The sequence below is a fragment of the Thamnophis sirtalis genome, unplaced genomic scaffold (assembly GCF_051295495.1).
Source record: "Thamnophis sirtalis isolate CommonGarterSnake01/CBP01778 unplaced genomic scaffold, rThaSir2_p1.2 scaffold_10, whole genome shotgun sequence".
Classification (NCBI taxonomy): Eukaryota; Metazoa; Chordata; class Lepidosauria; order Squamata; family Natricidae; genus Thamnophis; species Thamnophis sirtalis.
In genome coordinates, this window is record NW_028261390.1 from 64,764,748 (window position 1) to 64,777,896 (window position 13,149).

General features: G+C 43.7%; 1 protein-coding gene across 3 annotated transcripts in view; it reads left to right on the forward strand.

The window, feature by feature from the left end:
• Positions 1 to 5,136, forward strand: part of RBPJ (recombination signal binding protein for immunoglobulin kappa J region) — a 36,537-nt gene extending 31,401 nt beyond the window's left edge. For all 3 annotated transcript variants that reach the window (XM_087724790.1, XM_087724789.1, XM_087724791.1), the window contains exons 9-11: positions 882 to 1,037; positions 2,958 to 3,061; positions 3,712 to 5,136. In XM_087724790.1, the coding sequence (XP_087580916.1) occupies positions 882 to 1,037; positions 2,958 to 3,061; positions 3,712 to 4,027 (576 nt within the window). In that variant the 3' untranslated portion in view covers positions 4,028 to 5,136. The remainder of the gene's footprint in view (positions 1 to 881; positions 1,038 to 2,957; positions 3,062 to 3,711) is intronic.
• Positions 5,137 to 13,149: the final 8,013 nt, after the last annotated feature.

Here is a 13,149-nt window from a genome sequence, read left to right on the forward strand (position 1 = left end):
AATACTGAATGGCAAATAGATGGGGAAGAATCAGAGGTTGTAACAGATTTTATTTTCCTGGGCTCCAAGATCACCGTAGATGGGGACTGCAGCCAAGATATTAAAAGATGCTTGCTCATGGGGAGGAAAGCTATGGCAAATCTAGACAGCATACTAAAAAACAGAGGCATCACCCTGCCAACAAAAGTGCATATAATCAAGGCTATGGTTTTCCCAGTTGCAATGAAAGTTGGAGCATAAGAGGCCTTTGAACTCTGATGCTGGAGAAGACTCCTGCGAGTTCCTTGGACTGCAAGGCTATCAAAGCGTTCAGTCCTAGAGGAGATCAACCCTGACTGCTCTTTAGAAGGCTAGATCCTGAAGAGGAAACTCAAATACTTTGGCCACCTAATGAGAAGGAAGGACTTACTGGAGAAGAGCCTAATGGTGGGAAAGATTGAGGGCAAGAGAAGAATAGGATGGCAGAGAATGAGGTGGCTGGATGGAGTCACTGAAGCAGAGGATGATAGAGGACAGGAAGGCCTGGAGGAATGTTGTCCTTGGGGTCGCGATGGGTCAGTCATGACTTGGCAGCTAACAACAAAGTACTGCATACTTTACTTGCAGAAGCACCTTAATGTGAGAGAGGACCACTCCTCCTTGTTTCCTGCCATATAATTTAGCATTGCAGTTGAAACTGCAAGTTGGGCAAAGGGTAGTCTTGGAAAGGAAGTTGCTGGGTTTTGATAGGAAGAGAACTAAGAACAATTGTTCAGAAAAGGGCAAGTCTGAAGAGAACATATAGAGCTATGGTCTGCATTTTGGACCTGATGTCTTATTGAAAGCCTCTGTTGTTGCATTATTTATGCGCTCTCAAGTGTCTGGCAATTATTTTTTTAAAGGCCACTCCTTGCCCCAAAGAACCAAATAAAGAGATGATTAATGATGGAGCTTCGTGGACAATCATTAGCACAGATAAAGCAGAATATACATTTTATGAGGGCATGGGACCCGTCCATGCTCCTGTAACACCTGTGCCTGTTGTAGAAAGTCTTCAGGTAAGCCAGAATTTTCTTTGTAGCTATTCCTGCTTGATCATGGTGTATAATAGAGATTACAGAGAATTAGCCATTTATTTGGTTGGTTGGTTGTCACCCGAATTTTGAAAACATTTGTTGAAACTTGCATCTTTATGAATTTAGAAGTAGACGCCGGGAGAACCAAATCTATGGCACGGTGTTTGTATTTGTTAAACATGAAGTTTTCTCTGTCTTTTGCAAAAATTTTATTTGGGTATTGCAGTCATTCCAGTTAAAGAAAGAAACAGTCTTATTTCTTGTTTCAAAGATATAATAGTACATGAGAGTGATCTGGAAGTGAAGGGTGGATAAGGGAAGAGATGCTGGCTAGGAAACAATCAAATAAGAGAGGGCATAGCCTTCAGCTAAATAATGGGCAGAGAAAGGGACTCAGAAAGGAAATCTCAACTACTCAAGCTGTGAAAAAGATAGCAGGCGATTTGAGACTTAACAACATTCTATTGAGCCGAGGTGGCGCAGTGGTTAGGGTGCAGTACTGCAGGCCACTTCAGCTGACTGTTATCTGCAGTTCAGCGGTTCTAATCTCACTGGCTCAAGGTTGACTCAGCCTTCCATCCTTCCGAGGTGGGTGAAATGAGGACCCAGACTGTGGGGGCGATATGCTGACTCTGTAAACCGCTTAGAGAGGGCTGAAAGCCCTATGAAGCGGTATATAAGTCTAACTGCTATTGCTATTGCTATTAATGTAAAAGTAAAAAGGTGAGTCCCTGTGGATTTTACTCTACTAGTTGTTGCCGACTCTCAGAGGTGGCGCTCATCTCCGTTTCCAGGCTATTGAGCAAGCGCCGTCTGAAGAGATTTCCACAGTCATGTGGCCAGCATGATGTCGCAAAGCGCTGTTACCTTCCCACCAAAGTGGTACCTATTTATCTGCTCGCATTTGCCTGCTTTCAAACTGCTGGGTTTGCAGAGCTGAGGCGAGGACGGGAGCTCACCCATCGTGTGGTGCTCAGGTCTCGAACCTAGACTGCCACCTTTCCAGCTGGCAATCCCAGCGTCTTAACCGCTGAGCCATTGTGCCACCCTCTATTATTGCAGCTTTACCCCCCAAAAAAAGTACAGCTAGCTCATTTGGTTGTGTTTCCTATCTGGTTGTTTGGCCCACCAGCAGCCAGTGGAGCTGACAGAAGATTCGGACAGTGAGGAGGTTGGGGAGGAAGATGGGTCAGTCCCGGAGTCTGGGGAAGGCTCTGATGAGGGCTCTGTGTCGGAGGCAGAGAGGGGGCCAGAGCCGTCTGACAGTTATCAGCTGCCTTCAGAGTCAGACATTGGGGAGGCAGACGAACAACTGAACCCTGTTCCCAGTGTGCGAATGCGCAGAGTTGCCAGACGAAGGGTACAGCTAAAGAACAGGGGTTGTCTTGGGAGTAAGGCCACAGGTGGACGATGAATGGCCCCTCTCAGAGGGAATAAAAGAGGAGCGAAAGGGGAGTGGAGTTTGCAGGAGACAATCAGTTCGCTTAATTGGTTCGTGACTCTCCAAGACTCCTTGTCAAGTTTTGCAGATATCGGCCTGGCAGCTCTCCAAGCCAGATAAGGTCTGTGACTGTAAATCCTCCCTTGAAAGACTTTGCCGGCTGTGAATGAGCAGAATAAAAGGGTTTTTTTTGGGACAAGGAGTTTGCCTCATGCTCTTGGGAAGCCTCGGTCAGAACACTGGTCTACCTGGGACGGCCGATAGAAGCTGATAGCCTTCTAAAATATTCAACTGGTAATAAGGATGAAAATTTCCCTTCTGAAGATTCAGCTGTCTCCCCGCCCCCCTCCAAAAAAAAGAAGCTCCATTAATTGAAATAGGGGTTCTCTGGAATCACTGCATTTTTGTGCTTGTCTCACATGATAAACATAGTTCATTATCTTTCCTTTTATTTTCAAAAGCTCAATGGTGGTGGAGATGTAGCAATGCTGGAACTAACCGGACAGAACTTCACTCCAAATTTGCGTGTCTGGTTTGGGGATGTGGAAGCTGAAACGATGTACAGGTGTCGTATAACCTTTGCAATGTTGATGTAACTCCTGGATGCTTGCTTGGGACTCTGTAAAGGGAAGACATTCATCAATCATTTACCTAACTAAAATAATAAAATTACATGAATTTGCACACAAGTAATCCTCAACCTAAGATCATAGTTGTGCCTGGAATTATGGTAGTAAGTCATGTTGGTGAGCAGGTTTTTGCATCCAATTTTACAGCTTTTCATTTTTTTCCCCACCACTCATTAAGCAAATGCCACAGCTGTTAAATTTATATTTAACTATTCGCACACAGTGACTCAAGGTGGTTTACAGGAATATGAAAACATCAAACATACATACATACGGCTTCTACTGTACTGCCGTAAAATGGCTTCTACTGTACAGCGCTGTGGAATTGCCATGGTAATGGCTTCACAGTACTCCAAGGCTCCCTCTGGGAAGGGGGAAAATCCAACCTTAGAAATTACATTTGGTCCAGACATTTTCCCCCTATAAATAAATACCCACGCAATGCCGGGCTATCGGCTACGAAAAAAATAAAACTAATGGAAGAAAATCAAATAATGAATCAAATAATATTATACGAATTTGAAATGTCACGGCAGATGTTTTTTCCTGGGGGGGAAGTTAATGCCTTCTTCCGCTTTTTTCCTAGATGTGCCGAGAGCATGCTGTGTGTCGTCCCAGATATCTCTGCCTTCCGGGAAGGATGGCGGTGGGTCCGTCAGCCCGTCCAGGTTCCGGTCACGTTAGTGCGCAACGACGGCATCATTTACTCCACCAGCCTTACCTTCACCTACACCCCAGAGCCCGGCCCCCGACCGCACTGCAGTGCCGCCGGGGCCATTCTCCGCGCCAACTCGAGCCTCCTGGCCGCCAGCGAATCGAACACAAACAGTGAGGGGGGTTACACAAATGTCAGCACAAACCCCAGTAGCGTCACGTCGTCCACAGCCACCGTGGTTTCCTAACCCACCGCTCTATGTGCGGGAACTTCTTTTAAAAACAAAAACACAAAAAAACCCCACACAACTTTTCAAGTGCTTCAAAGACTGAAACCGAACAACTTTCGTGGTTTCCCCCAAGGGGGAAGGAGAAAGAAAAGAAAAAAAAGAGAAAAAAATAATACAACTCCCGCCCCCCCTCTTTGTCGCCGTATGAACTTTTATCACCTACAAGTGCTGATCTCAATTCGAAGCCACAATAAAAATGAAATGCGTCGGGGGGGGGGGGGATGACAGCAACCCCCTTTATGGAAAAAAAATATATCTATTTTTAGTTTGTCTCTTCAAAAATGGACACGCGACTGCAGTTAAACAAAAGTGGCTGAGATTCAAATTGAACTAGTAAAACGTGGACAAAACATGGTTTTTATGGACCAAGGAACACTTTAGTAGAGAAAAAGGTACATTTTCACCATGCCTTTTTGTATCACAACATATAGTACGTTTTTGTTACCAAATAGTTTATATATTATTATTATTATTATTATTATTATTATTATTATTTTTCTTCCTCTTTGAGCATTTGCTCTGAAGTATATTTGGGTCCCAAGCCTGACCATGCTTGTATAATCTAATTACCATATTCTTCCATATATTTGCGCGGTCTGTGGCTGGAACCGTCGCATTTTTTTTAAAAAAAACAAACAAACCTGAAGTCTTGTGACTTTTTATGAACTGAATTCTGAATTTTTTTTTTTCCAGCAAGTAGAACCTTGTAAAGGCCAGCATATTTTTTTTTAAGAGTTATATGAAGTTTGTGCAAAAAGCTTTAAAAAAAATGCCTCTTGCCTTGCCTGCAATACATACTTGCAACGTATGTTGACCCCGGAGCTCCTTCCTTCCCCCCCCCGCCCCCCCATCGTTGTGCATCGTTCTTATTTCGTGTTTCTCTTTCTCTCTTTTTTTTTAAAAAAAATGTATTTATAACGTTGATTCCCGAGGTTTTTAACATTAGAAATGTGGCCTCTGGTGCAGTTATTCGAACTGCCCTTGTGTTTAATGTACGTGAGTGTTTTAAAAAAAAGGATTTTGTTCTTTCCCTTTCCGCCATCAATACATGCCTCAGAAAAAACAAATGTTTTCAGGATTTTGTCAAGGTGGCTTTATTTTTGGGGGTTTTTTTGGTTACCCCTGTACATAATTTGCTATTAATTGTAAGTTATGTGTGCGTGTATGTGTGCATATGCATAATTTGAATTTTTTTTTTAAGAAAAAAAGAAAAACTAGTCTGCTCCCAATAATAACATTATCCGGCTGCATGTTTTCTGTCATAAGCAGGCGTCAGCATTCACTTCAAACATGGGTCACAAATTGTTGGGTGCTCCCCTTTATTTTATACTGGGAATTGTGAGAAATTACCCTCGCTCTCCTCCCATCTTACATCATTTTAATGAACTATTGTCCATGTATTCCCCCCCCTCCCCTTCCTGCCATGTAAAGAGATTGTCCCCCACCTTCCCTTAATTTCTAATTGCAAAAGCACTGAAGTTGGCTATTCTTCCCTTTTCCCTCCCCAGTTACGTAAAGCAACGTTCAAATCGTCTCTCGGTTGCATGTTAAATCAGCACCAAATTAGAAGAACCGTGTTCTTCTACAGTCATTGAGGTTTAAACAGCAGAGAGGCCGCCCTACCAATGGGCCCCATACGACTAACGTATTTTAAAACCTGTGCATTAATGGGAGAGTCAGTTAATTTCCAACATCGGTGTAATTGCTTGTATCATTTTGGAATCCCCCTATGGATACGATTCCTTGGTATTCAAAAATTTTCCAGGGACTGAAGCCGTTTGCAAGAAATATCGGAAGAACTCCAAAACATGCCTCAAGGATCCCACGAGTTTTAGCTTCCGTTGAGTGGAGTCTCCTCAAACTTATGTGTTTTAGAAATCTAGTGACTTGGATTCGATGGATAAGTAGATGATCCAGAAGGTTGCGTGCTGAGTCTAGTTACGTAGATCTTACATCACATATTGGCGGATTCTCAAAACGCCATAACGGGGTAGGTGGGTTGTTGAAATTCATTAATTGGGCTTTGACTTGCACTTAGATGCATCCGTTTTGGTACTTGGTTAGGAGTTTGCCACGTGCTGTCTTTATCCTGCCCTCCTTTGGATAATTCAATAAATTATACATTTATTTGCAAGCAAAGAATTAGGATCATCGGAGTTTAGTCCCATTTTTTTCCCCCTGTCATAAAAGGTGGATATCCTTTATTCATTATAAATCTTCATTGTTCCATAGACGGAAGACTTAGTACAGTAACCGATGTTAAACTTCTTAAATATAAAGCTTTGTCTGCAAAGTACATGAACGATTTCCACGCACAATTCGATTTTTCTCCCAATTAAAGGCTGTTTAGTTGAAGGCTGCAGCTGCTAAGCACAGTTGATCGATTCGGTGCCACTATCGAAAAATTAGTCTTTTATTTCCAACTCAGACTTCCCTGCTTGCAATTTTTTTTCCCCGTTCCATTTAATACTTTCCAAATAACACGCTTGTTAATTTTTGGTTCCTAATAATAACCAATCTCCACCTTGCCTCATCTTGTTCTCTGCAATGACCAAAGGCAAGGATTTATTGTGGCCTTATCACTTGCTTGAGCCTCCTCCCAGGAGCCTGCATATTTTTCCTGTTTCGTTGTTCCTTGTTGTGATGTACACAGGAAACCCTTGTGTAGTGTATGCTTAAGAGTATAATGCTGCACTTTTTGTGGAATAGGCTACTAAACCTTTAGCCAACTGTTTTGAGGATCCAAAAACTGATGGCATCCTAGGTTTTCCCTTAGCCTTAGAGAACTGAATTGTCTCGTACAGAATTGATTAAAACTGCTTGTAAGCCTTTCAGCCTTCACAGGCTGACGTTTTGGCAAACTTTTGGATTTCTTCGCCATAGTTCAGCATTAACTTGGCTCGCCAGCTGATCTGTTTAGTTCTGTTCAGCCCTTGTTGAGCAGAATACCATTCGGTATTTTGCATTTTTGAAGGACTCTGGTAGAAGACAGACAAACTTAACCTTCTCTACTCTTTTTAATCTTACCTGTAACAACTATGAGAGCATTGTGGAGAAAGGGGGCGGGGAGGATTAGTGGATTTTTTCACAGCATCTTTTAACCTTAGCTTTTACAGATTTATTGGAGGAATAATTGTCTTTGTAGGCGTTGTAGATTTGGGAAGGCTCCGGAGCCTTGTTGCCCTGAGAAGAATTCATGTGGCCTAGTTTTTACTTTCTGAGCCAGTCTTATCTCTCTTATCAGCTGCATTTCTTTACGTCATCGGAGTATTTGTTCAGTTCTTAGAACAGCAACCTCAAATAAGCTCATGTTGCATTTGTTTCCCAAGAATAAAACTTGCCATCATCCTCTCTTCTCTTAACAAATCAACTGGCTAACCTGCTAGCTATCGCGGAATAAAGACGGAACTAGCTGGGAACCAGGCAGTCCATTTTACAGCACCCGTTCCAATTCTGGTAGCTACTGGGTGGGGAGAATACGTTTGTGGATATTATTAAATCCATCAGGCTCACGATGAAACTACATGTCTGATGAAGCCCCCCCCCCTTTATTTCTTTCCTTTTTCTCCTCCTCCCCTTTTTAAAGAGGTCCTGCCTAGTCTTGTGACCCGTGAATCAATCCTAATTGCAATCCAGATGCTTCCATTGTTAACGGGGCGGAGAATTAATTTGAATTGTTGTTGGAAACAAGTTTTTCTTGATAATCTAAAAAAAAACAAGTGAATTTGCTTTGTGCTGCCTGGGAGCAGCTACGTTGCGAGCATCGCAGCTGCATTTTAAGAAAGGTCTGTCTTCTTTTTATTCAGTCGATAGCCTCTTACTTGTCAAGGTTTCGAAATAAGGCGGCTAATAAGCGTCCTTTTCATGCAATGCAGTCCAATTTGGACCAAAGAGCTTTAAGGTGGCTTTCACTGCAGAATGAAATAACCCATTTTCACTGATCGATCTTGCTGTTTTACTTCCACTTTTGGAAAGCTGTGTAGATGATGGAATATCAGAATTGTCTACTACTTTGTGTCGTTCTTTACCTTTTCTTCTGCAAACGCTGTAATTGTAGGATTGAGTGGAAGCTCTGTGTCCAAAAAATAGGTTTCCATTCTTCTTCTCCTCCTCCTCCTCCTCCTCCTCCTCCTCCTCTTCCTCCTCTTCCTCCTCCCCTCCTTCCTCCTCTTCCTTCTCCTTCCTCCTCCTCTTCCTCCTCCTCCTCTTCCTCCTCTTCCTCCTCCTCTCCTTCCTCCTCCTCCTCTTCCTCCTCTTCCTCCTCCTCTCCTTCCTCCTCCTCCTCCTCTTCCTCCTCCTCTTCCTCCTCTTCCTCCTCCTCTCCTTCCTCCTCTTCCTTCTCCTCCTCCTCTCCTTCCTCCTCCTCCTTCTCCTCTTCCTCTCCTTCCTCCTCCTCCTTCTCCTCTTCCTCCTCCTCCTCTTCCTCCTCCTCTCCTTCCTCCTCTTCCTTCTCCTCCTCCTCTCCTTCCTCCTCTTCCTTCTCCTCCTCCTCTCCTTCCTCCTCTTCCTTCTCCTCCTCTCCTTCCTCCTCCTCCTCTTTCTCCTCCTCCTCCTCTACGTGTTTTTCTTCCATTGAAGCTGCAATTGGCACAACTGTTTCAATACGTTGTTTGGGCCCTCCAACATGTGTTCAATAATAATTCACACATGGCTCTGCATCTAGAGGAGAAAAGAGGAAGAGAGAAACATCTATAGCCCTCTCTTTTGAGTGCTAACTCGGAAGCATTCCCACGCAGCGTGGAGGGATGTATTCACAGTAGTTTTATTACAAGTCCACATGATGTCTTGGCCAAGCAGGGATACGTAGCTATCGGTAATCCCTGCAAAACTTTACGTTCAGTTGTCTGCTGTCTAATTTGGTGGGCAGTCAGCTGCTCCGTAGAGCTCTAGGCACCGAGAAGGAGAGATAAGTTTTTCCTTACAGATAGTAATGGTCCGTGTGTGTGCTTGCATAGGTAAATAGGCTGCAGTATAAACGACAAGTCTGCGTCTCTGAACTCCGTAGGATTTACTTCCAAGCAACCTTAACATAACGGGGACAGTTAGGAAATCGCCCATAACCATTTGCTACAGTTCGCAGGCTTCTAGTTATTACATATTTCTGGTGTTCGTCTGTGTTACTTGGTCATTCAGTCCTCTTTTTAAAAAAAAACAAAACACCTTTTATTTTGCAAATGATGCACCTGTAAAGTTTCGTAGCAATAAGAAGACCGAAAAAGTCTTCGCTGTCATTTTTTTTATACAAAAAACAACAGAAAACCCAAACGGCTCAAATGACCTGTTTTGTCAGTCAATAAATAAATTAAAAGCCTGCAACCCGACAGCAGTTTGCAGGAATTAATTAAAAAAAAAAAAACATCATAAGAGGTATGTTGTCACGTGTACGGTGTGTAAATTAGCACATTGAATACTTGCTTGTTTTTAAAGAAGGGGGGGAAAAAAAGATTTGCTGAAGTTTGTTAAGAATGAATTAAATGTTATGTTACTCTTCCTGTGACTTAATTCGTCATATCCTCCCCCCCCCCCCCAAAAAAAAGTGGTTTTGAAATGATCGGAAACTTGCTGAAATGTTGATGTTATTTCTCCGTATCAGGAGTCAAGTTGCATTTTCCTGACAGGGAACAAGCCAATCCAGGTGCAAAGTAGAAGAAAGACAAAATCCATGCCAGAACTTGAGAAAATCTGGACTTTGGTAAACTGGATCTGAAAACTCTCCTCCCGCTTGTAAAATAAATTTTTTTTAAAAAAATGCAGATGTTAGACAAAATTGTTTTTAATTCCTATATTGTAAATATGGACTAGTTCGCTTTTTTGATATTATTTATTAAATAAGAGGAAAAAAAAGATTTGCTTTTAATCTCATTTAAATCCAGTGCAGTTAGCTTTGTATGAAATGGGGAGGGGGGAAATTGGCAACCTAGTTCAGGTATTTATTTATTTATTTTTTAAAGAAAATCCTGGCAGTTTTTAGAGCATGAATACGATGGTCATTTAATTTGGGGAGACGTACCTGAGATGGCTCGGTGGTGGCTCAGTGGCTAAGACGCTGAGCTTGTCGATCAGAAAGGTTGGCAGTTCGGCGGTTCGAATCCATAGCGTCGCATAACGGAGTGAGCTCCTGTTACTCGTCCCAGCTTCTGCCAACCTAGCAGTTCGAAAGCACGTAAAAAAATGCAAGTAGAAAAATAGGAACCACCTTTGGTGGAAAGGTAACAGCGCTCCATGCGTCTTCAGCGTTTAGTCATGCCGGCCACATAACCACGGAAATGTCTTTGGGCAGCGCTGGGTCTTTGGGCTTTGAAATGGAGATGAGCACCGCCCCCTAAAGTCGGGAACGACTAGCACATGTGCAAGGGGAACCTTTACATGAGATTTTAGGAGACCTGATAATCTTAAAGGACTTCTGTGAATGGAAAGATCCTGCATTTCAGTAAACGATGCAACCTAACCGTCAGAGGTTGTAAAGATATGGAGGTAGTCCTCAGCGTATAACCATTCGTTCAAAGTTAACAATGGCACTGGGGGAAAACCCACGCCTTATAACCGGCTTTCACACGACCGTCTTGGCATCCCCATGGTCAAGTGATCAGAATTTGGGCAGTTGGCAACTGGCATGTACTTAACGACAGTCCTGGGATTATGTGATCATTATTGCAACCTTTTTTCTGGCTTCCAACAAGCAAAGTCAGCGGGGGAAGCCAGGCTGACTTCACGGTGACATGATGCCCGGCAATTTGCAGTGGTTCACTTAACCGTGGCAAAAGAGGGCGTAAAATGAGGCACGACTCGATTGCCTCACTTAGCAATGGGAATTTTGGGCTCAATTGTTAATAAGCTGAGGACTGTCTGTAATTAAAGCTCTCATCTCTTTATGCAAAAACGTATTGATATAAATTGCTTCTACAGAATAGCAATAGCACTTAGACTTATATGCCACTTCATGGTGCTTTACAGCCCTCTCTAAGTGGTTTACAGAGTCAGCCTATTGGCCCCAACAATCTGGGTCCTCATTTTACCCACCTCGGAAGGATGGAAGGATGAGTCAACCTTCAGCCTGGCGAGATTCGATCTGCCGAATTGAAGACAATCGGCAAGCAGCAGAAGAAGCCTGCAGTACTGCACTCTAACCACTGCGCCACTGCAGTTCCCTAAAATGTCATTATCTTGGGATAAACTTAAACTTTATTTTATTTTGACTTATTTGCATCCCACATTCATTATTTTTACAAAGCACTCAAGATGGTGAAGATACACAATATTCCCTCCTATTTTCCCCACCACAACAATCCTGTGAGGTGAGTTGGGCTGAGAGAGAGTGACTGGCCCAAAGTCACCCAGCTGGCTTTCGTGCCTAAGGCTGGACTAGAACTCCCCGTCTCCTGGTGGTTGACCCAAAGTTACCCAGTTGGCTTTCGTGCCTAAGTCTGGACTAGAACTCTCAGTCTCCTGGTGATTGATCCAAAGTCACCCAGTTGGCTTTCGTGCCTAAGTCTGGACTAGAACTCTCCATCTCCCGGTGATTGACCCAAAGTCACCCAGCTGGCTTTCGTGCCTAAGTCTGGACTAGAACTCCCCGTCTCCTGGTGGTTGACCCCAAGTCACCCAGCTGGCTTTTGTGCCTAAGGCTGGACTAGAACTCCCAGTCTCCTGGTGATTGACCCAAAGTCACCCAGCTGGCTTTCGTGCCTAGGGCTGGACTAGAACTCCCAGTCTCCTGGCGATTGACCCAAAGTCACCCAGCTGGCTTTCGTGCCTAAGTCTGGACTGGAACTCCCAATCTCCTGGCAATTGACCCAAAGTCACCCAGCTGGCTTTTGTGCCTAAGGCTGGACTAGAACTCCCAGTCTCCCGGTGATTGACCCAAAGTCACCCAGCTGGCTTTCGTGCATTCACTGTGCCTCTGCGGTGGCTCAGAACTGGGAATATTGTAAAGAGTCTGTCTCTTTCCTCCCATTTCATTATTCTACTTGGCTTCCTTATTTTATAACAGTTACTGCTTCGATTTGCTTGATTCTTGTTCTCTTACCTGGATTCCTTTCCCTCGTTCTATGCTAACACGTTTATTCTTGGTAGACATTTTTATTATAGTAGGTCTACATTTTTTACTTTCTGGATTAGGCACGGAATTCCCCGGAAAGGAAAGTTGTTCACAAGTAATTCTTAGTATTTTTCTGGACTTGTCCATGTCGTTTTTCAAATCACGGTAGAAGTGAATTATCATGGCTTTGCATATTTTTAATATTTTTTCACTTGATTATAAATCCCAAAGATTTCCTTGTGGTCTCCCATCTGGCTACTAATTATGTCCACATCTGCTTTGCTTTATGAGATTGGAAATAACGCCTTCATGCTTCCTTGTCTAAAAAGAACCTTTTGCTGTTACTCAGCATCTTAGAAGAGAGTTAGAACGGATCATAGAGGTCTTCTAGTCAAACCCCCTGTTCAAGTAGGAGACTCTATACCATATCAGACAACTGGCTATCCAGTCTCTTCTTAAAAACCTCCAGTGCTGGAGCACCCAAAACTTTTGGACGCAAGTCTTTTCAGTGTTCTCACTGTCATGGGTGCGTGGCTTAGTTGGCTTCCTGCACCACGGCGGGTGGGGTGTTTTGGCCCTCCCCAGGCTCCTGAGGGTTTCCTTGAGCCTCCGGGAGGGCGAAAATGGCCTCTCCTGGACTCCAGAGGCCGCAAACGGGCCCATTTTCAGACTTCCAGTACTTCCGGTAGGCCTGTTTTTCGCCCTCCCAGAGCCTCTGCGTGTGTCCTGCACTTGGCATCCAAAATGGGCTGTGCGGAGACTCCTGGGAGGAGAGTGGCAGGTCCTTGCAACTACCGGTTTGGCAAACCAGATTAAAATTAACATCCTGTTCGCACGAACCGATCCGGCTGAATCCCACCCCTGGTTCTACGATACATTCATTAGCTTTGCCCTTAGTGTATAGGTGATGAGAATCAATCCACTATGAGAAAGAATGACAAGAGAAAATTTGGATGTTAGCTAAGAAGTATATTTACGAAAAATTGAGAAGAGGATCCGAGGTGATGTTGGGAAAACACGTCATTTGACTGAGCTCTCTGCC